Raw genomic sequence first — 20954 nt, 5'->3', positions numbered from 1 at the left:
GTACTGACATAAAACGTGGTTTTTTTAAGCACAAACTTAAAAAAAGGTTTAGGACATGGGTACTGGGGACAGCCCTTGGTGACAAAGACCAGAGAGTTGCATTCAATATCGGTTTTCAACTCATAAGCACATCAGACATGCTGAACTGTTGTTTGCAGGTTCAGAAATTACAGGTGAACATTACGTCTAGGTGCCCTGTTGGTTGACCAGGCTTCAGTCTTGACTAGTCAGCCCACAGAACTTACTGAATCTTGCTGGTTTTGCTTGGAACCTGCTGTGCAACAGGTAAAACAAGCCCAAACTAGCATTTGTAGGTGTCTCTTGCGTGGCATTGTGAGTCTATAACCCATAGAGGACTTCTCTAAGGATCATGCCTTATGACTAAGCTCTTGAAATAAGGTTGCCAACATGGTCATAACGGTAAAGATCCGTAATGAAGTTTACACTGCACAGGAAATAATCCCTTCTGATCTTGTTTGATGACTCAGTCAAGATATCCCAGAAATAAAAAGAATGGATATCCATCTGTAAAGTGGCTAAGAATGATAAAGCTACCTCCCCACCAGTAGGTCCCATCTGGCTCTGAGCTTCAGGAATGTGCTCACCGTAAATGTTGCTATGAGTGTGGTATGGAGAAGCATGACTGGCTTACAGCACACCTGCCTCAAGGATGAGGTGGCTCTCCATCTCTGAGACCTAGCAGCTTTCTTTAGCTCCCTGCACTTGCTACTTGCAGCCGAGAGGCCGGAGTAGAGCTGTGGTGCTGCTGCTCTAGGAATACATGCCAGAGGGAAATAGCAGATGTGGGGCTAATGGTTTCATAGCTCCCCTGGGAGAGCTACGGCTAGGAGAAGTGCGGTTCTCTTGATTTAACGCAGAAAATACTAAGTTGTGCCTTGAGGAAGGGATTTTTCCACTACCAGCTACTAAATTCCTCCTTGGAGGATGGGGTGCAGTCAGTTACCTTGAGGTTGCAAAGTTATTTAACTCTATTCCAGGACTTGCTAAAAAGCCTTTTAAGGTACATATTTTTCAGTTCTTATTCCTGACTATCCTTTATTTTTCATGCCTTCATTTCCTGACCGATTTAAAGCATAATTTTTCCTTTTGCATTGGACTTTGTAAAGTTGGCAGGTAGGAAAATTAATTGCAAAGAAAATCTTTGTACAAGTGAATGGGGACAGGAATAGAGAATGAAAACATTTTCAAACGATCTAGCATACTTCCCAAAATGAGTACTGCATTAAAGAAAAGAAAAAGAGCATTTCAGCGCTGCAATTTTAGTCTCATTGTCATAAATATATTTTAGTTCCATATTCTTGTAACAATTTTATAACCTTGCAAGTCTTATAACCATCTCTTAAGTCATGTTGAAAATTGCTGAAGCATGTTTTGTGATTTTTCTCAAACAGGGATTGCAGCCTCTTTTGCTGTAAAGCTTTTTAAAGCATGGATGGCAGAGAAAGATGCCAATTCTGTTACCTCTGCTTTAAGAAAAGCCAACCTCGATAAGAGATTGCTAGTAAGTACAGTATATTTTCAGTGCTTCTTTTCTGTCTTGGAGAAAGAGAAGGAAACAAAACGCAGATGGCAGTTTGCTGTAAGCATGTGAGGCCCCTTCTCAGAATCCCTTAGTATTTTTTAAGTATTTTGAATCACAGCAATATTGTTATGGCTGTAGCATTGATACAGGTTCAGGAGTATTAAATACCATCTATATTCTTTCTCTGGTTTTCCTGTAGTTAAATGCCTTTTGAAGAGAATGTGTATATATGGGGCTTGGGAATTAATTAAAGGGATTTTTTTCAGATCACTGCTAACAAAACACACACCACCAGCAACTGTGTGTAAGGCCTTTTATTTTTTTGAAACGCGTTTTACCTTTGTAAGTAATAAACAGAGTATAGAGGGTTATGATTAGAATGTAAGTTTCAAAAGCTTTTAAATAGTGCGTTGAAGGCACAGTACGCTAATTTTCTGCAGTAGCCATCTGAGTAGCATAAACGGTCCTGCAGTGGGGAAAGCAGACCTGGGAGAAGCAATGCAGGAAGGCTTTCAGCCTTTGGACTCGAATCCTGTGTTCTGGGTTTGTAGCAATGGCCTGAGGTATTTAGAGTACATATGAATATGCAACAATGTCATGTGCCTTTCTCCCCCAGTTTCATTCTGAAGATCAATAGGGATTTTACAATCCTCAAAAAGATTGCTGCTGTGATAACACAATCAAATGTGTTGCACCCTGTGTAGCACTGCTTGGAGAATTTCAGTGGTATTTCCTGTTTCTACCTCAATAATTGATAATAAGGCAAGAATATTCCCAAAAATGAAGCAACCTCCCACACCCTTTCATCTCTTCAGTTTGTATTTGATTTTAAACACCCTCTCCATGCCCTGCTGCAAACACAGTTGGGAAAGGGAAAAAGAGTCTTCACCTTCCCATGACCATTTGATAGGAATGGTTGGACTTTTGATAGGAATGGTTGGACTCGATGATCCGGTGGGTCTCTTCCAACCTGGTTATTCTATGATTCTATGATTCTAAGTCTTAAATGATTTGCCATAAAGATGGGAAATGGGCTAGTTAAATGACGCTGTTTATTAGGGAGGGCAAAAAAGCAAACTGCATTTTATTTCTGTTTCAAAATTGACTGACTTAAACTTTCAACTGTTGGCTCTCATTGTACTGCTATATTAAATAACTCAAAAGTATCAGATGACGTTGCCTAGCATAGATGCCTTCGTGAAAGTTTGTTCTTAATCTTATTTTCAGTAAGCACACAGATTGAGGGTCTCTAGTTTCTTTGTGAAAAAGCGCTATCCATTCCACAAATCATTGTTAGACACCAAGAACGGGATGGTAAGCAAATGCTGTTGAATCCTTGCCAAGATGGAACATTTGCTGTAGCGATTTTTAAGAATAATTTTAACTTTTCTAAGTAGCTGGACTTTTGTAAATTGTAGATTGACAATGCTTTGGAATTAGAAATGCCTGTAGGAGTCAATGTTATCAGTACACAGTAGATTTTGTGATTTTTGTGATTTTTGTTAAATGATGCGTTAGTGGTAACGGTTGCTCCGCAGAGTGGCAAAGTCAGGCCAGGGTGCCTGGGCCACCTAGGTATTACTAAGTGGAGCTTTTTCTAAGACACACCGGGAGGTCACGTTAAAAGTGCTTCACTCATAATGTCTTTGCCATCTAAGCCTTTGTACTTCTCCTACATAACTCTCGGAATCTGGGAAAGGCACAGTTTTTCTGAGGACTGTTTTGAGCAACATCTTAAGCTCACAGCTATTCATAAATACATGCATTTCATCTGGAATGGGTGTTAGGATTTTTGTGTTATTGACCATCATTTTTCCTTCTACTATCACAAAGCACACAGTATGAATGAAGTGTTGACTTTTCCCATGTTAATACAAGCTTTGGCTTTTAAGTGCAGTATCAGGTGATTCTCACTGTTCATTCTTCAAAAATGTTACTTCCGTTGTGTCAAGTCGTAGTTGCTTATTTGTTTAATGGAAAGCATTCCTGTCTTTTTAGGAACTATTTCCAGCCAACCGGCAGAATGTAGACCATTTTGCCAAATATTTTACTGAAGCAGGTCTAAAAGAGCTCTCAGATTTCCTTAGAGTTCAGCAGTCACTGGGGACTCGTAAAGAACTTCAAAAAGAGCTACAAGAACGTCTCTCTCAGGAATGCCCTATAAAAGAGGTAGTGTTTTTGGTTCTTTTTACAATTTCTGTTTATATAATAGTAGTCAAAGTCTTAAAACAACAGTAGGTTTAGAGGAACAGGTATGAGCACCTCGTAGATGTCCTCTGTTTTACTTCAAAAGGTTTGACTTTATCAGTTCACTCTGTGCTTAAGACTAAAGACTAAAGCAACAAAACATCCTCCTGATTTACAAGAGCAGCCTATTATGGAGTGTTTTCTGGTTTTCTTTAGTTATATTTGATGACAATGCATTTAATTTAACTGCATTAATTCTTGGGTTGGATGGGAGGGACAGACTTGTCAAGTAATAGTACCATTGCTAAATAAAAACATGCTAAACACTTCTTTTTTATTATTCTTTTTCTAATTTTCTTATTACTTCTGTCCTGTGGTTTTATTTGTAAATGACTGCATGTATTTGGTAAATCAGCATTGTGTCTGGTTGATTGGAAATGTTGCTAAAGGCAGCAGTTTGTTTCCTGCTCCAGGTAGTCCTTTATGTAAAAGAGGAAATGAAAAGAAATGAGCTGCCAGAGCCAGCAGTGATCGGTCTCCTGTGGACCTGCGTCATGAATGCTGTGGAATGGAACAAGAAGGAAGAGTTGGTCGCAGAGCAAGCCCTCAAACATCTAAAGGTACATGCATGGGCCAAGAGCAGAAGAGCTGCAATGAATTAAATATATGTTGTACAGCTATTTTTACCTGTTTAAATCCAGGTGGTTTAGTGTCTCGAGGGCTGTCACTAAGCACACCAAGCATTGGAGTGTCTTGTGTATAGTCCCTTCCCTTCTTCTATAGACAGATTCATGCAAATTTGAGGTAGTTCAGATTACTGAGTGCCTTGAGGCACAAAATGCAGAGAACCAGGGAAAACTGAGGCAGTCTCGGCCTGAGCAGCTCTGCATTGCGCTTTCTCGGTGTGCCAGATCCTGAGAGGCTGCTTGTCTTGGGGACTGTGCTAAGGAAACGCTGCCTTAGCTCTGCTCAGACCTGACTAGCAGGCCTGCAGGAACTGCCTTTGCAGTGTCTTTGCCGGGAGCAAAGAAGTTTTGAGAGCGTGGTGAGGTAGCAGCTGTGTTGGCTTTGCACAGGGCTGGCTAGAGCCAGGCGGGGCCGCTGAGCTCAGAAGGTGTGAAATGGTTGTTGCCGATGTTAACTGTCAGGGCTGGATACTCGGCGACTTGTCACCTACTCAGCCAGGATCTGGCTTGAGAGCGTGTGCAGTGTACAGTGTGGTTACTCTCTGATCTAATTACTGCTCGTGTGGATGAGAGAACTGAACACACAGGAAAACGGGCTGTAGTTTGCTGAGTGATGACAGATTGCTGTATCACATTTGCATATTAGTACAAAAGCTCTTAAAACCTTGGAGTGGAAAAAAACCAAAACCCAAAACCAGAAAACAATGCAGAGGAATTGAGGCATTGCAGTGGCTGGTATTCCTCATCTGAGCCTGAAGGAACTGTGCAATGCAAGACACTTGAACTGAGAACAGGGGCAGAGAGACTTTTCAGCAGAATTGGTCCTTCTAAGCTGGTAAACCATGAGCAAGAGAATATTCCCTTGTAGCCAGGCCTGCAAAGATTTGCCCTGGGACAGAAGCAATCTGTTCTTTATTCTTTATGGTAAATTGGGTCTTAAGATTGATCTGAATTCCTTTCTTCTTCGTGTTGGATGCCTCTTCGTACTTGGAGTTCCCACATTGGTTAAGCTCCTACTACTGCTCTTCTTTCATCTGAGTTTGAGTTCCCAAGAGCAATATCAGTCATCCTAGAAATGCAGTCGCTTGGAGTCTTGTGTAGTCTTTGATGGTAAGATTGAATGCCTTGAAGTCTTCTCAAGTGACCCAAATAGCAGAAGACAAGATAGTTTCCAGAAGGAGGAGAGACATTATTTTTCTTGCTCTTTTGATGTAAAAATTGATTACATTTCTTTGGGTTGTAACAGAGTATCCACTGAGATTTTTTTGTCTGGTGCTGCAAGGCAAATTAACTGACACTTTTTGTAATAGTTGGCCACTGGGAAAACAGAAACATAGCTGGCTTTGTAGAAATATTGTTGACTGGATGCTTAGTCCTGTGATTGTCACTGACCCGAGCCATCAGCTGCGTGTGTAACCCCACTAAATGAGGTAAGGCATCTCGCCTGTAAGATTGGCATCTTCCTAGCTACATCCCCTGTCTAAAAACAGAGGACACATTTGTATAGGGTATTTACCTTTTGCAGTTACAGATAAGATTTTGACAGAAGCAGTAGAAATAGAAATTTAGACTTTGCTAGCTGCTTCTTTACATTTCAGTGTTACCTCACGGGTAACTTTCACAAAGCACAGATCCCAAAGCTTTGGTGTCTAGGTCCCGGTCTCTTGAATTCATTAGATTTCTTTTAGTAAACTATATGAGGGACCCCTGAAAAGACGTATCAAGATGCAGAAAATTGACCTAATTTACAGTTCTTAAGCTCTGCTGGATGAGCAGCTTCCTAATAGAGGTGGTGGGCAGCCACGAACCAGCAAATGCTGCATGTACCATCTGCAGGGCAGGACTGGCAGGAGCTGAACTCAGGAGGAGACAGGGCGAGCGGTTAAACCCTCAGTCTTAAAGGATAAGCTCTTCATCATCCTGCTAACCTCCCTATGACACTGGGTAGAGAAGAGATGTTCTCCATGGGTGGGGAGAATCCTCCAGACAATTTGCGCTGCAGGCAGGGCTGTTGGGATGATCTTCGTGACACTGCAACTGCTTGACCTAACCTGAGGCAAATGGAAAATAATTCCACTTAGCTTAGCCAGCAATGAGGTGAAGTTAATTTTATGGTTCCTTAGTCAGTTAGACATTTGTGAAACTCTCTACCAGTTGAGGAGCGAGAGAGGAATGCAAAGAAGTCAGTCAGATGTAGCATAATGAAAGCATCTTACTTCTAAACTGAAAAGATTTGGAGTTTTTTATAAATTACTTAACACTTGTAGGTAGCAGCACTCTGCAAGCCTGTGGATGAGAGTGGGTTCTGCTGGTGCTGTTAAATAAACTGCAATGTATATTGCCCTGCCTCCCTGCAGCTTGCTGAGATACCACCTGGATACTTCAAGGGCCAAAAGGGGAAAAAGAGGGAATCTTGTTACCCAAAGCCTGCACAAGTTTTGCACTGATCTTACCAAAACAGTTCCGTTGTTTCTAAAGATGTGGCTATATCTACCCTGTAATCTCTAACGGATACTTTATAAGGAAGTTTCTTCCCGAAGAAAGAATACTGCTTGCTGCCTAGCTGCTCTTGTTACAGCTGCTGTGCAATTTCTTGCTCTATCTTTAAATTAGCAGCTGATAATTATTTTGCAAAAGACATTCTGGACAGAGTTTTCGTATTTTATTCAATCTTCATGCATTGGATAGTTTTTTCCATGGATCATTTTGAATAAGACATTCAGGATTTAGCCGCTTCAAAGAAGTACTGCAGCGTCTGTACTTTTGAACGTGTCTGTCAGTGTTGCTGGTGATGAGTGGTTTGCTATCTGGCCACATCAATCAGTGGCCCTGGTCACACAGATCGGGTCTCCGTGATATTAAACCTCTGCAAATCCACCTGAAAAAATGCCAGACTGAGAGTGTTACTGAAAACAGTGAAGAAACACTGAACTGAGCAGTACAAGAACTATTTAAATAGCAACCTTAAAGTATCGTTGGCTGGGGGCTCTGAAGACTGAGGGTTATTTGTCTTCTTTCAGCTCTGAAAAGTATTATTACCTTAAATTTAAGATTGCAGTCTTAGCTGGACTTACTAGAAGCTAAGAGGAAAAGAAATAGGAGCAGTATGGGTATGAACGCCGTAGTTTTGAAGGAAGCAGTGAACAGAATATGATCCTTTGACGCAATTTTTTATTTTAAGATCTGAAATTGGAGAAAAGTAATCACAGCAGAAAAGTTTTTGCTCTATCTTTTTTATATTAATAAACTTGGGGAAAGGCAGTTAAATGTACTGCTACTGTCTTGTCAGAATAAAGGTAGCAGTTAATGCTCGAAAACATTGCTTTTTACGAAGGCAGAGGTTCTCATGATAGTCTGATACTGATCATGAGAAAAAAATAATGATGCTTGGTCACAGTTAACCTGGAATAATTTAATTTAATTCATTTTCCTAGGACTTTTGAAACCCCTGTGAAGCCACAGGTTTTTATTTTCCCGTGCTTCCTCTTTAGTTGCTGTATATTAGGAACATAAATAAAGCATTACTCCTGAATCAGCATCGTGATACCTCGTGAAATGTTCGAACAGCAGCATGCCAAGATGGGGACTTTTGAAACTGATTTTACAAAATTCAGCATCTTTAAGTGGTACTGAATTTTAGCTCACAGCATGCAGCACATCTTAGAAAAGCTCTTGGGTATTCATAAACATGCATTGTACCTGTTTAAGTAAATGCCATAGGCAAGTTCATGTAAGGTTTTAGTGACACATAAGGGATGAAATTCACGATGCTTACACTAGACAATTTTATTTGTTTGGTTTATTTTCAGTATACTGACATGCATATTGGGTTTTGCCCTCTCTTCCTTTCAGCAATATGCCCCCCTGCTTGCTGTTTTCAGCACTCAAGGCCAGTCAGAGTTGATTCTTCTCCAGAAGGTGCAGGAGTACTGCTACGACAACATCCACTTCATGAAAGCCTTTCAGAAGATAGTGGTGCTCTTCTATAAAGGTAAAAGTTTATATCTGCCGTTGCATACAGTACAATATGGATTCTCTGCCAACCACTCACAATATAATAGGAAATAGACACTCTCAGGTATTGCATATGAGAGGGTTGTGTTGAGGTTGAACTCTGGTAGTTCAGAGGAGTGTGTGGCAACAGGAAAAGCTGAAACAAGCCCTTCTCTCTTTGTTCGTTTATCCTGTAGTTGAGGAGCATGAGCAGGATCTAAGCACTGCCTGCAGTCTGTTCAAGTGCAGTTAAGTTCTTGTATAACACTAGTGCTAGGAAGGCTTTTCTATAAATTGCTGTCAGATTTTAAAAGTAGATTAGAGCTTGCTTTTAAGAAACCTTGAAAGTTCAAATCCTCTTGGCAGGAAGATTTTTCAGGGTTAGTTGGTTTGATTTTTTTATTACTCCCTTCTCTGCCAGAAGGAGCTTTCCTTATTCTTTCCCTTTTTCCTTCCCTGCCAATTTCTTGCAGGTGCCATGGTTTGAGGGATTTAATTTTTATTGTGAAGTTGACTTCTTTGCAAGTTTATTCTGCTCGGGTTGTCATAGAGACTAATGGTCCTGCACTGCATGTGGTGGGTGGGTGCCAAACAGTTTGTTCAGACATTCTTCCTATAAATAGTTGGAGGAGAAAAATCAGCAGGAGTAGAAACCCAATATTGATCTTTGTTCACTCTGGGTCCAGGTACATGTTCAAGGCAAACAAATTCAGACTCTTAAAATAATTTCATGGCTTCAGAATGCCAAAGTAAGTAAATCATGTGGATTTATTTCCATCTTTGTGTCAATATAGTGTGGCCTCCACAGTCAAGTGAAGAAGCAATACACCTTGTTCCTCTGCCCTCAAATTCTGCACTGTGTAAACACTATTAATGACTGAAGACAAACTCAAAATTGCAGCCTGCAGCAAGCACTTTATTCAGTTTTCTTTGGAAAAGAAAATTCCCTTTGGACATAGTGAATAAATGCTGTAACTGCTGCACACTCAGATCATAAATGATGGTTGAACCAGAATAATCTTGTATAGGATTTCCTTCAAAATTTTTGTTGATTCATTATTGTATGCGCCTGCCAGAGGAACCCTGGCATTCTGAAGTATTAAAAAAAAGAAAGAAAACAAATCACTAAATTATACATTAACTTAACTGGGTTCTTGGAGCACGCACCCATCTGCTTGGCTCACCCTCCATACTCTTGTTGTGAATCTGGAGATGGACTTGAGAAGGCTTGTTAGGAAAGGTGAGAAGACTTTAGCCCCAGTACTGCAGGTGCCACAGGATTGTTTGGAATTTGTGTGATGTTTAGAAGAGAGTTTGGAGCAACTGTATGGCCTGTTAGTGGAAGCTGGGGGTTTGGCATGTCCAGCATGGGTGATACTTGCCGTGCCCGTGTTCCTGCCTGGAGTCCCGTGGGCAGGAGTCCCCTGCACAGGCCCCTCTGCTCTCTGACACAGCCATGTGGCAGCGCAGCCGCCAGCACCTCCTGGCCCTGCTGAGGCTGGAGCTGGATCTGCCCTGCTTGGCAGACTCACTGCTGCTTACTAGCAACTCGCCTGACTTGACAGCCCTGGAGTTCTGAGTGCTGGACATAGTAAGGAAGTCAGCAGCTCCATCAGTTAAACAACGTCCACTGGGTAAGGACACACTGCTGCATCAACCAGGGACGATTCTGGGAGCGCTAGCCCTCCAATTCCTCTTTCTCCCACATAGTGTTATCAAGCTTTAACAGCTCCTGGCTTTGGTTTGCCCAGAGCCGTGCTGCCTGACGCGGCTTCATGTAGATCTCACCCTCTCCTTCTCCCCAGTTCATACCTGTCCACTAGCAATAAGCCATTAAGTCCTTTTAAAGACATACACTTTATTGTAGCTCAGTTGCTGATGACAGCATATCTTCTGTTTCTGACAGCATATCTTCTGACAGCATATCTTTCTGTTTTCGAGGAAAACAGCCTCCAAAAGCAGCATCAGTGGAGAGGGAACAGCAGATGCCCGTCTTCCCCTTTTTGCTGGGCTTCTCGTGTAACCTGCACAGGTTCTGAAGAGGTTTCAGGGTACCCAAGGAGCTTTTTCAAGTCACAAAGGCATCTGAAGTATCTGGATGGGCAGACAAAAACACAGCTATCGACCAGCATGAATGCGGACACCTTATCATTTCTCATGGGGTAGTGATTGCTAGACATGAAGAGAGTCATCAGTGATGAGAGGCACCAAATGCCACTCACTTTGGCAAATTTAGTTGTATGACTACTCTCCATCAGCGTGTCAAACATCTTGTGTTTACATCCTTCTCATATTTCCATCCTGTAGTAGCCCTTGGATTACTTTCCTGAGAATTGCCTGTAAATACCTAATCATATTACAAGAATAGTGGGGCTCATTAGCACCTAGAAGGTCTTGAAAGCCTTTGTCGTTGTGTTTTCGTTGGGAGTTTTTGGGGCTGGAGATTGGTCTTTTTTTAATTCTGTCTCTAAACAAGGAGAAATATCCACATTTTCCCTAATGAAAGCCCGAGCCTTGTTTTCCCTTACATAGTAGCAGCTTCTTACCAGCTTGTAGGTATAATCTGCGAAAGTAGTTCTATAGCTTGTTGTCTTTGTTATTTATTTGTGTTCCTAATGCAGTATAAATAAAAATAAACTGTCCGGTTCTGTACTAGTCCCTGGCTAGGATGTTGTTTCTCCAGCTGTCACTTAAAGCCAGTGCAGCTTTAAATCTGCCAGCTGCATTTTGACCAGTAATTTAAAAGCCAGTTGCTGAATAAGAATTATTGAATTCTGGGTGACACCTAATAAGTTTGCCAGGCTCCTTGCTAGTTATCTTTGCAGCGTAAGGTGTGCGTGTGGGTTTTGTCAGTCCATTCAGTGTTCCCTTAACTGTGGATAAAATAAGCACTGTTGTTACTGGATTACAAGCTGTATATCTTATTCATTTGCAGAATCTCCTTTTTTTAGTTTGTGTCCAACCTCAAAATTTCAAATGTGAGCTTTTGATGCTATTGAAATTTCAACCGTTCCCTTCATGGGGATAAGGATTTCACCCTTTGACAGCAAATGCCCTTAGCAGGCACAAAGCCTCCGTGTACTCTTGCAGTAGGAGTCAAGATGACATTTACAAAATAAAAAAAAATAAATCACAAGTACATGTGAAGTAGTATTCTGGTTTGCAGCAGCATAATTAGGCCTCAGAGGTACTCTTTGGTTGTAACCAAAGGATGCAGATTGTCTTCTCAAATGCGGTAGGAATCCTGCGTGTACAAGAACTGAATCTTCTAGTTCCACTCGATAGAGAAGTTTCATTATTTTGGTGAAGCACAATTATTTTTAGCTATCTTAATTATTCAAGTACTTTATTTTAGTACTGGATGCAAAATTTTCCCAGGGGAAAAAAATTACCGTGAAGATGATGACTGTAGTGTGGGTGAGATTCCTTGCATTGAAAGAGATCTGTCCTCCCAGCTGAGGCTGCAGCAGAGGTGGATTTTGCAGATGGATTGACTGTTGGCAGCTGACAGGGTTGCTTCCCCCTTTACCGCTGATGGCTTTGCAGTTTGAGTCGAAAGCAGAAATTCATTTGAACCGGGCGATTTAGTACAAAGCTGAGACCTGAACATCAAGTAATTTCCCACTTAACCGTGCAGTAAAGATATTGGGCTCGCTCTCTCTGCTGGGCTGCTTCTCCCTTTCCTGAGGAATCACCCTGGAGGCTGTGGCCGGGGGTGGTTTGAGCAGCAGTTGGCTGCTGCAGTTTCCTGCAGGAAAACGAGCTCTGTTGGGCTGACATCACCTGGGACTGCACTGAAAATGATGTGCACACGCCCACAAACCACAGTGTTCAGCTTCAGCCATTAAAATATATCTGTAATCAACTTTAATGAGGAATAACTATATATATATACAAAATGAATCATTCCCTTCCTCCTCCTGTCCTCCCCAGTGTTCCCATTGCTTCAAAGCAAACTAGAGGTATGATTAACTACACCCTGTCCTGCGTGATTGTTTAATTGAGCATCTCTGTGCTGACAGGAGAATATCATCTCTTATGAGCACTGGAGGCATGAATGTATTACAAATAATACTGCTCAGAAGTGAAAGGAGAGTCGCAGTTGTCCTTTTTGTAGTTGAATGCATTTTGTTCATCTCAGTTAGTGTAGGAAGCTTCTCGCTATAGAATTGTATCCAGGGAAATTTTTCATCCACCTGGCTTGAGACTGTTTTAATCTTCCAGGCACACAGTGAGACTGCATGCTTCTGGTATCATGGTTGGGGTCTTGGGGAGGAAGGGAGGGAGAAGTTCCCTCTTCCTCTTTGACAAAAAACCCACTGACCTTAGTCTGCAAATCAAAAAAAAACCCAAAAAACCCAAACAAGTTAAATCCTGTTACTTTTGGACCAAGATATGTGCCCACCTGGAGGCTCATCCTTGTTACAGGATGGTAATGCAGCAACAGGCTTCGGCAGCTTCTTCTATACAGCAGCTCTGTGTTTTGAAATGTCTCCTGTGCCCGAGAGCTGGCTTGAGCCCTGGGGAGAGGGTTGTTCTACTCTTTTTTCAAGTATTTTTTCCCAAAAATCTCTCTTGATTCTGTTTGTCTGTCCCTGAGGATCATAATACAAGTCACACAGAGTAATTCTGCAGATGCACTTGTGTGAACGTCAAGACTCTGTGGTGAACGTAACCTTTTTACACGTAGGGATTAAACTGCAGTTTCACGAGAGTCCCTGTGAAATATTTACAGGCTTGCTAAATTAAAATGCTGGTTTGTTAAATGCTGGTAATGCCTTTGAGCTGCTGCTAAAGACTGACTGCTGGCAAGCATGTAACGCAACTTGTTTGAAACTTCTCTGTTAGCTCCAGTGTTCCTGTTGCACTGGAGAAGAATTTCCCTGCGGTGGGTTGTGATTCAGGAAGATGGGACTCTATGTGCCTCTTGTAGGGTTCACTGTGCGCAGCTGCGTACTCAGAGCCAGCACAGTCCTGTTTTCCCTGTTTTAAGCTTATTGTCTGTTGCAGCAAAGTGCAGGAGAGGTTTCTATTTGGAAAAAGTGGCTGAGAGACAAGGAAACTTCCAATCACACATGATTTTCAGGGAAATTTCCTATTCAGTTACTGTTGGATGTCTTTGGGATAGTTTTGATTAAGTTCAAAGGTACCCCTAGTTGCTTCCATCTGTTTATTATTCAACAGCATGTGTGACGTGTCTACTTTGTAGCATTTGATCAGATGCTTTGGGGTGTGAGTTTGCCCTCCTCCCTTCCCTGCCAGACCTGCTCTGAGCTTTGGGCTGAAGCAGAGAGTGATGCTCGGGGTCGGCACCTTGGCAGGTGGATACCCAGCAGGTGAGATGGCACCAGGGAGCTCAAGGAAGCAGCAAAGAACTCAACACATCATCATGTTGATTCTGCAGAGCAGAGGAGGATAGTTTGTTCAAAGACAAAAAAGAATGGAAATTTTAATAAGATGTAGAAAGCTGTCTTTAGTCTTTTTATAGAACAAACACAGTTGGATTTTTTCATTCTTGCCTCTTGCATTACCTAACTGCCAAAATATAGTTGTGGATCCCAGATTTTGCCTTCACAGCCATCAATTACTGAGATGTGTGGCTTGGCTGGATGGCAGCAGCTTTGTTCCTGGGGCTAGAGGTCTGGTGCTAGACCCAAATTCACATCTGTTGGAAACAATAAGTGTCCTTGCTGTTTACTAGGATTTCTTTATTATGAATGTCACATTCCCTCACTGACAGCTATTTTGTTCTTAATGCTTGACAGAAAAATGTCAGCTGTTCAGTCTGTCTGAGCCAGTTCCTTAAAATGGGTGCCCTGAGTACTGGGCTTAAAATTAGCTAAAAACAGTGTTTTTAAAAAAAGGGGGAAATGGTTGAAAAAATGAATGGTTTTTAGGGAAAAATGGTTGAAAAAATGAATGGTTTTTAGGGAAAAATGGTTGAAAAAAAAAATCCTTACAGGCTGTCCTTTAACTGTTCAATCAGGAGGTGTCTGTCACTTCAGATTTCTAGAATTGTGCACAGTTTTGTCATCCAATAGCGAGGAAAAGCATGATACTTCTCAGTGCAGAAACTTCTAGGATGTGCAGACTGCTTTTTTTCTTTTTTTCCCCAGCCATCTTATGTGGTGTATTTAAAGCAGATGAACAGAGAACTGCCCTTTACAGAAGCACAATGTTTGATACTGTATTTTAAGCCTAATAAGTTACACGTTTTATTGCATCTGGAATCCCTCATATGCATCAGATATTCTGTAGCTGTAGCCTAATATATAATAGTTCATGCAAAGCTTGTTCCATGGCGATCACATTAACTTTTCTAATGCTGTCTTAAAAAAAATTGTCCTTCCCTCACATTCAAAATCTTCTAACCTCTAGAAAATACACTGATTTTTAACAAACACTGATCTGTATTTCAGCTGATGTTCTGAGTGAAGAAGCTATTCTGAAGTGGTATAAAGAAGCGCATGTTGCTAAAGGCAAAAGTGTGTTCCTTGATCAAATGAAGAAATTTGTGGAGTGGCTGCAAAACGCTGAAGAAGGTATGGATTAATTCAAACAAATATGGTAGCCTCTTGGCAAAGGTTTTAGTTGTACCGGGCATGCAAAGTATATAAGCTTAGAACAGAAGATAGCAGGTATGACTGTTCTGCGTTGCTTCCAGTCATGTCCTAGCCTTAACGCTCGATGCATTTTAACGTTAGCAGTGTCCTTGGGCAGCCCTGAAGCCATCAGACACCGCTTTTCTGTGGAGAAGCTCTTTAAGCTTCTGCAGGGAGGAACACTGCACTGATGACAGCAGAAGGTACTTTGGTGTTAGGAAGCACCACCTAACAGTTTTCTGTATCGGTGCCTTTTTTGCTGTTATCATCTGTGCTGGCGACACGAGCACAGCATAACCCTGGCTGTTTCACTGCAGCTGGAATTGCTTTTAGCTGAGGGGTCAGGCTAAAATATACGGTCTGTAGTTACTGCTTTAAAACAGATATTGAGGAGAGGAATTAATTTCTTTAGTCCCTAACTTTGTTTTTCTCATGGTCTGTATAGAAAAATACTGTTTATACTGAATAAATAAGTTATCTTTTTTGCATGGAAAATGAATTCCATTTCAATTGGGAAGAGTAGTCCATGTGTAACAGATAGGAATATAATTATTAATGTTCATTTGCATCCATTTAATGTAATTGGGTTTAGAAACTTTGAGGGGATATGTAGTAATTCTAAGGAGCAGATAAGACTGCAGCAATTCGCATGTGCAGGCAGCAGTAAAAAATGGTAGTTCCTTTTCACACCTGAAGGTCTAATTAAGCATTTTTTTCCCCTTTTCATCTTCTGCTTGTGTGCCTTTCTGTTGCTTATTATTTTTATCCTTTCCTGCATGTCCCCTCTGCCAGATGCCCTTAGTAACAAAGTTCAGTACCAATGGAGACAAAATGGTTACTTTAAGAACTTGTAGACCATGTTTGTTCTGAGAAATATGATCTAATGTGTAATATTTGTTCCTACTTCTAAATTCTTTCTTCTCTTACTTGGTTTTTCCCTCCTTCTGAATTACTTTTATCTTATGCTATACAAATAATAAAAGTTTTTATTTGTACAGATTGGATACCTGGTGTAGGGTAACATCACATGTGCCTTTCTACATAGGCTGGATGATGATGATTGATCCATGCAGTGCAAATCGTTTACAGAGTTCTTCCTGGATGACAGCAGTGCAGCCTGCTCCTAGAGATTAGAAGAACAAGCAAAGAGTGCTAATCTTTTATTAAACTCGGCTCAGATATGCACTGCATGGATCTGCAGATGAGGACTAGGATAATTCATAGTGATCTGGTTAAAATTCTAGTGACAGATCTGCAAATCCACAGTGGAGCAGAGTAGATCTTTGCTTCTGAAGCTCTCTTTCTTTCTGCCTTACTCTGTTTAATGTTCAATCCTTTCCTAGGAAGTACTAGGTGTGATGAAAATTTTCACTTGGATTTTGGAAGGCTATCTTGTTATTTTTATAGAATTACTCGCATCGCTGTCTTTGTGTGACCTACATGAAGTGTTTTACTTCTCTTCCAGAGTCGGAGTCTGAAGGGGAGGAGAACTGAGACGGTCCCACAAAGCGCAGTCTCAGTCTGGGTTAATGCCAAATGTGCTTGGGAATGCCGTACTGTTCAAGCAAAGAGGCTTTACTTCAGTGTCATACAGAAATCTATAGGCTAGGCTTTCCTTTTGTTTAGAAGAATAAAGGTTTTTAATGGAGCCCTGAGGCATTAGATGCTTTACTTGGGACTCTACCTCTGGCTCATTGTACACTAACTTAGGCAAAGACATTGAGCAAGGAGCCATATAGAAAAAGTGAAATGAAATACTTATGGACTCCTTTTTATTAACGGTCTTTTTCAGGTACTATGGTATATGAACACTCCAATTTCTGTTTATAGAACTGTTTGGTCTGTGTTTGTAGCTCAATATTGGCTTGTGTATGTGATTTGACACCACCACATTTTTTTGAATAAATGGCTTTTATATCTTAGTTTCATGGTGTTAGTGTGTATGTTTTCTAAATTTGGTTTGCTGAAGTTTTTATGATTCTTCAAGTGGAAATTACGTAAGAATGTCAAGAGACTGTTTTCATACTTCTTAATCACAAAACTGGCGTCCATAGTTAATTGGGATCACTGTCTGTTCTTTATTCCCATATTTCCATGTAACTTTGAAGAGATTAACCAGATTCCATAGCAATTGTTGATTTATTTGATTTGTTAATTCAACAAAAATGTACAGGAACAAATCTGCAAGTCCCAATTTTGCATGTACAAAACTGATACAAATTATAAGTAGAATAATATGCTGTTTTCAGTCCAGACTATGTGTAGTTAGTGGTGATGGGTAACTTTTGCCAGAAAAAACATCTAATTTTGGAAGTATTAGCTGCAGAGCATGCATGACTAGAAGTCACTACATGTGAAATCTGAAATTTGTTTACATCAATGTGATGTTAAAATTGGATATTTGACCTGAAACACATAAATGAATGTATAAACTTCTCAAGACCCATCCTACTTTCTTTAATATTCCCCTTGTGCCCTGATGTGATGCCATTTACAATTTCAGTGCCTGGGACCTGCTTAGAACGTTGCGTAAGTAGAGCCCTTGGGCAGGTTTGTGCATGTGTGCAGGTCTCAAAACTCAAGCCTGAGTGGGAGGTGTCCCTGCCCCTGGCAGGGGGGTTGGGACAGGATGATCTTTAAGGTCCCTTCCAACCCCCACTATTCTATAGTTCTATAGCTCATTAGAAACCACTAAGCTGACAGATAGAAAAATCTGTACTATGGGAAAGTCAATACTTCATGCAAACCACAGATTATATGGTTGTAAATGTCTGAGTATCTGGCTTTACTGGAAACAGCAAATAGCAAGTGGACATGCAGTGCTGTTGAATGCCAGCCATCCAGCTAGAATGGTATTTATTTTTGTAGCAGGTATTGATCTTTGGAAGGGGAAATATGTCATGTGGACATTTCCAATAGCTTAGAGGAGACAGTAAGACAGTCATACGATAAAGCAGAATTGATGCGTTAGCTGTGTGCTTTCCATTTCAGTCTTTATGAGTATAGAAAATAAATTTGCCAGGCGCTGCTGACCTAGGACTCTGTTCACACACTTTGCAGCTGTGAAATGGCAGCATTGAGTTGTCGTTGATATGGAGCTGCTATTGCTGGAAACATTTAAAATTCAAAACTGTGGTTTTCTAAGGTACTAATGAATATTCAGTTGGGTATAGGTAAAACTGCTTTCTATATAAACTAAAAGTCAGGCTGATTGCTAAGGTGCTGACCTAGAATAACGTGCAGAGGACACCATGAGATGCTCCTGCAGTGAGGCTGCTGGGAACTGGCGAGACACGGCTGGCTGGGCCTGGGGAGAAAAATCCTTGGCAGCAGGAGGCACTTTATGGTGAGAAGCAGTAAGTCGGGACGCCTGCTGCCTCCCTGCCCTCAGTCCACGTAAGCAAAGCTCTCTCTTGCTCCATGGCGCCCACTCCACAGAACTTTGGGTACCTACAAGCCAGGCATCTGTTGAGTTAGACTTGATCCTTATGGGTCTCTTCCAACTTGACACAGTCTGTGTTTGCTGATGCAGTTGTCCCAGGCTCCCTTTGTAGTTGTGCTAGAGGGAAAAGGGTGGGTTTGGGACAGGGCCACGGGCTAAGGTGAGGCTTACGATTTAGAGTGGGGCAAAGAGTTACATTGCACTGCCAGTAGCTCCCAGTTTTCATGAGGCAACTCCCAAACATGTTCTGTGTTAGAATTGTCTCTAACGTTTAGCTCCTGGAAGCCCCTCTCAGCTTGCCCTCGCCCAAGCAAAACAACCTATTATTTTGCTGAGGCACTAAGTATTTCTGATTCTAGTTTTGAGGCCCAGGGAAGCTGTGGCTGCCCCATCCCTGGAGGTGTTCAAGGCCAGGCGGGATGGGCCTTGAGCAGCCTGAGATAGTGGGAGGTGTCCCTGCCCATGGCAGGGGGGTTGGGACTGGATGGTCTTTAAGGCCCTTTTGAACCCAAGCTTATGATTCTACAGGTTAATTCAACAAAGAACCCTGGGCTCTAGTAATAACTTCTAATTAGGCCTTGCCCACTGATGCTGTTGTCAAAACAGATGTAACAAGCGATACGGAGCCCTTTTCTCAAGTTCTTAAAAGCCCCCCCAGCCCATTTAAAGGCAAAAGGAAGCGCCAACCAAGGTCTCATAAATGGAAGGGAGGGGAGGGACCAGCTCTGCGCTTACCTGCAACACAGCCCTAATTCACAGTTTAAGATACAAAATTTTGCTCAAAACATCCGTGCACCAACCTGAGCAGCACTGGTGGCTGGGAGAGGGATGACTGATGTGCTGGAGAGAGTTGGAGGCCCTTCTTTCCCCTGCAGGCAGGGCTCCAGCTCCCAGCGCAACCCTCTGTCTTCTCAAGGGTGGTGTCCAGGGCAGGGCGCCGACAAGCAGCTGTGGTACAGCGTGAGCAGCACAATTTAATTTCAGAACAGCTTATACATTAAGCAGTGAAACAAGAGGACTTCAAGAGCAGCAAAGACAGCAAGAAAACACAGTCTAATCCCTTACTTCCAGTGTTGGAAATGGTGCAGGGCTGCTGAACTCTTGCATCTGTTTTGAAGACCTTCCTTTAAATGTGAACTTTCAGAACTGGTGAGTTCAGCCCTAGCGCCATAGCAGGTGTACAGCACACAATTATTCAGGCTCCCTGGGTTTGCATGAACAATGCATGGAGAGGAGCAAAAGCTGTTGCTCTCAAACATGCCCACACTGAGGTGCTAGTAAACCGCCTGGTAACTGTAACAGGTCTCTACAGGCCTCCCCAAGGCTTTGCTTTAGGTTCCCATCATGTTTGTAGACAAGAATAGCTAACTTGAAAATCACATTTGCACTTATAATTGGGGTGTTTCATTATCTAAAATAAGGCCTGTGCACTAAGACGAAACAGCCCTCCTCAAAAAGAAACACAAATATTACAGGGGTTAATTGCAGACAGTCAATCAGTGCAGGCTGAGCTGTGCCAGTTATTAAGAACCAAAAGGAGGACAAATTATGTAAGGATATATTTTCAAAAAAAAATGCTATTGGGGGGGGGTGGGGGGTAGGGGAAGCAGATCTTCAGGGTTGGCTTATTCCACTTCTCTACCAGGCTTTTGGGTCTGTGCTATGATATTTAAAGAAAAGTACATTCCTGCTCCTTACCAGCCACATGGGCCTCTAGAGCTTCTTGCAAACAGAAACAAATCTGGAGTGGGGAAGTTATGCCAACACCTCCAGAAGATGGATTTGAGGCAGGCAAGCACCCCCAGGCTGTACACATAACCTGTACTTGGCCCTTGGCACAGAGCTGCTGCGCTGGCCTCCTGGATGACCTGCTTACTTGCTATTTTTTCCCCAGCAGGAATCCGATTACCAACACAACGGCAGCCGTGGTTTGCTCCCACGAAGGTTGGATAGCTCGTGTCACCCTACACACTAGCAAGGGTTTCAGATGCTCAGCCTCCTCCAGGTTTCTCCTTTCCAGCTTACCTGTGGTGTCCTCTGATGATAAAGAAGTCTTGAGCTTACACGGGACTTCAGGGACTTCAGTGAGAGTTGTGCAGACTGGAGTCTCACCTCACCGCTCCTGCTTGCTGCCCCGGGGCTCCAGGGGCCGTGCTGAGAGAGCACTGTCCTTACTACCCATCTGAGGTGACCCAGATAAGAAGGAGAGTGAAGAGTATGTGCTTGCTTTCGCAATGCCTCTCCCATGAGGGATGCAAGAGAGAAATGCTCTCGAAGGTCTCAGCCACTGAGAAGCTCTCTACCCACTGGAAAAATGCTGGTAGACCATGTATGCCAAGATCCAATGTTATCTCCCAGTCAGCATAAGGAAAGAGACCATTGCTGAAACTAATACGACACAGCTGCAGACAGGTAAAATTTTGGTATTTGGCTCTGTCACTCCCATGGCTGCGCAAACCTCAGTTACCCCAGTCCAAATGTCTCATTTAACACTTCAACGT

The 20954-nt window shown here is 42.1% G+C and overlaps 1 protein-coding gene across 1 annotated transcript in view; it reads left to right on the top strand.

The window, feature by feature from the left end:
* Positions 1-16933, top strand: part of BZW2 (basic leucine zipper and W2 domains 2) — a 50420-nt gene extending 33487 nt beyond the window's left edge. The window contains exons 7-12 of the mRNA XM_069860346.1: positions 1413-1522; positions 3542-3712; positions 4204-4350; positions 8269-8407; positions 14829-14951; positions 16477-16933. Of these exons, the coding sequence (XP_069716447.1) occupies positions 1413-1522; positions 3542-3712; positions 4204-4350; positions 8269-8407; positions 14829-14951; positions 16477-16505 (719 nt within the window). The 3' untranslated portion in view covers positions 16506-16933. The remainder of the gene's footprint in view (positions 1-1412; positions 1523-3541; positions 3713-4203; positions 4351-8268; positions 8408-14828; positions 14952-16476) is intronic.
* Positions 16934-20954: the final 4021 nt, after the last annotated feature.

This window comes from Phaenicophaeus curvirostris, chromosome 6 (assembly GCF_032191515.1).
Source record: "Phaenicophaeus curvirostris isolate KB17595 chromosome 6, BPBGC_Pcur_1.0, whole genome shotgun sequence".
Classification (NCBI taxonomy): domain Eukaryota; kingdom Metazoa; phylum Chordata; class Aves; order Cuculiformes; family Cuculidae; genus Phaenicophaeus; species Phaenicophaeus curvirostris.
The sequence above is the reverse complement of the archived record's forward strand: the minus strand, read 5'-3'. Positions and strand labels throughout refer to the sequence as shown.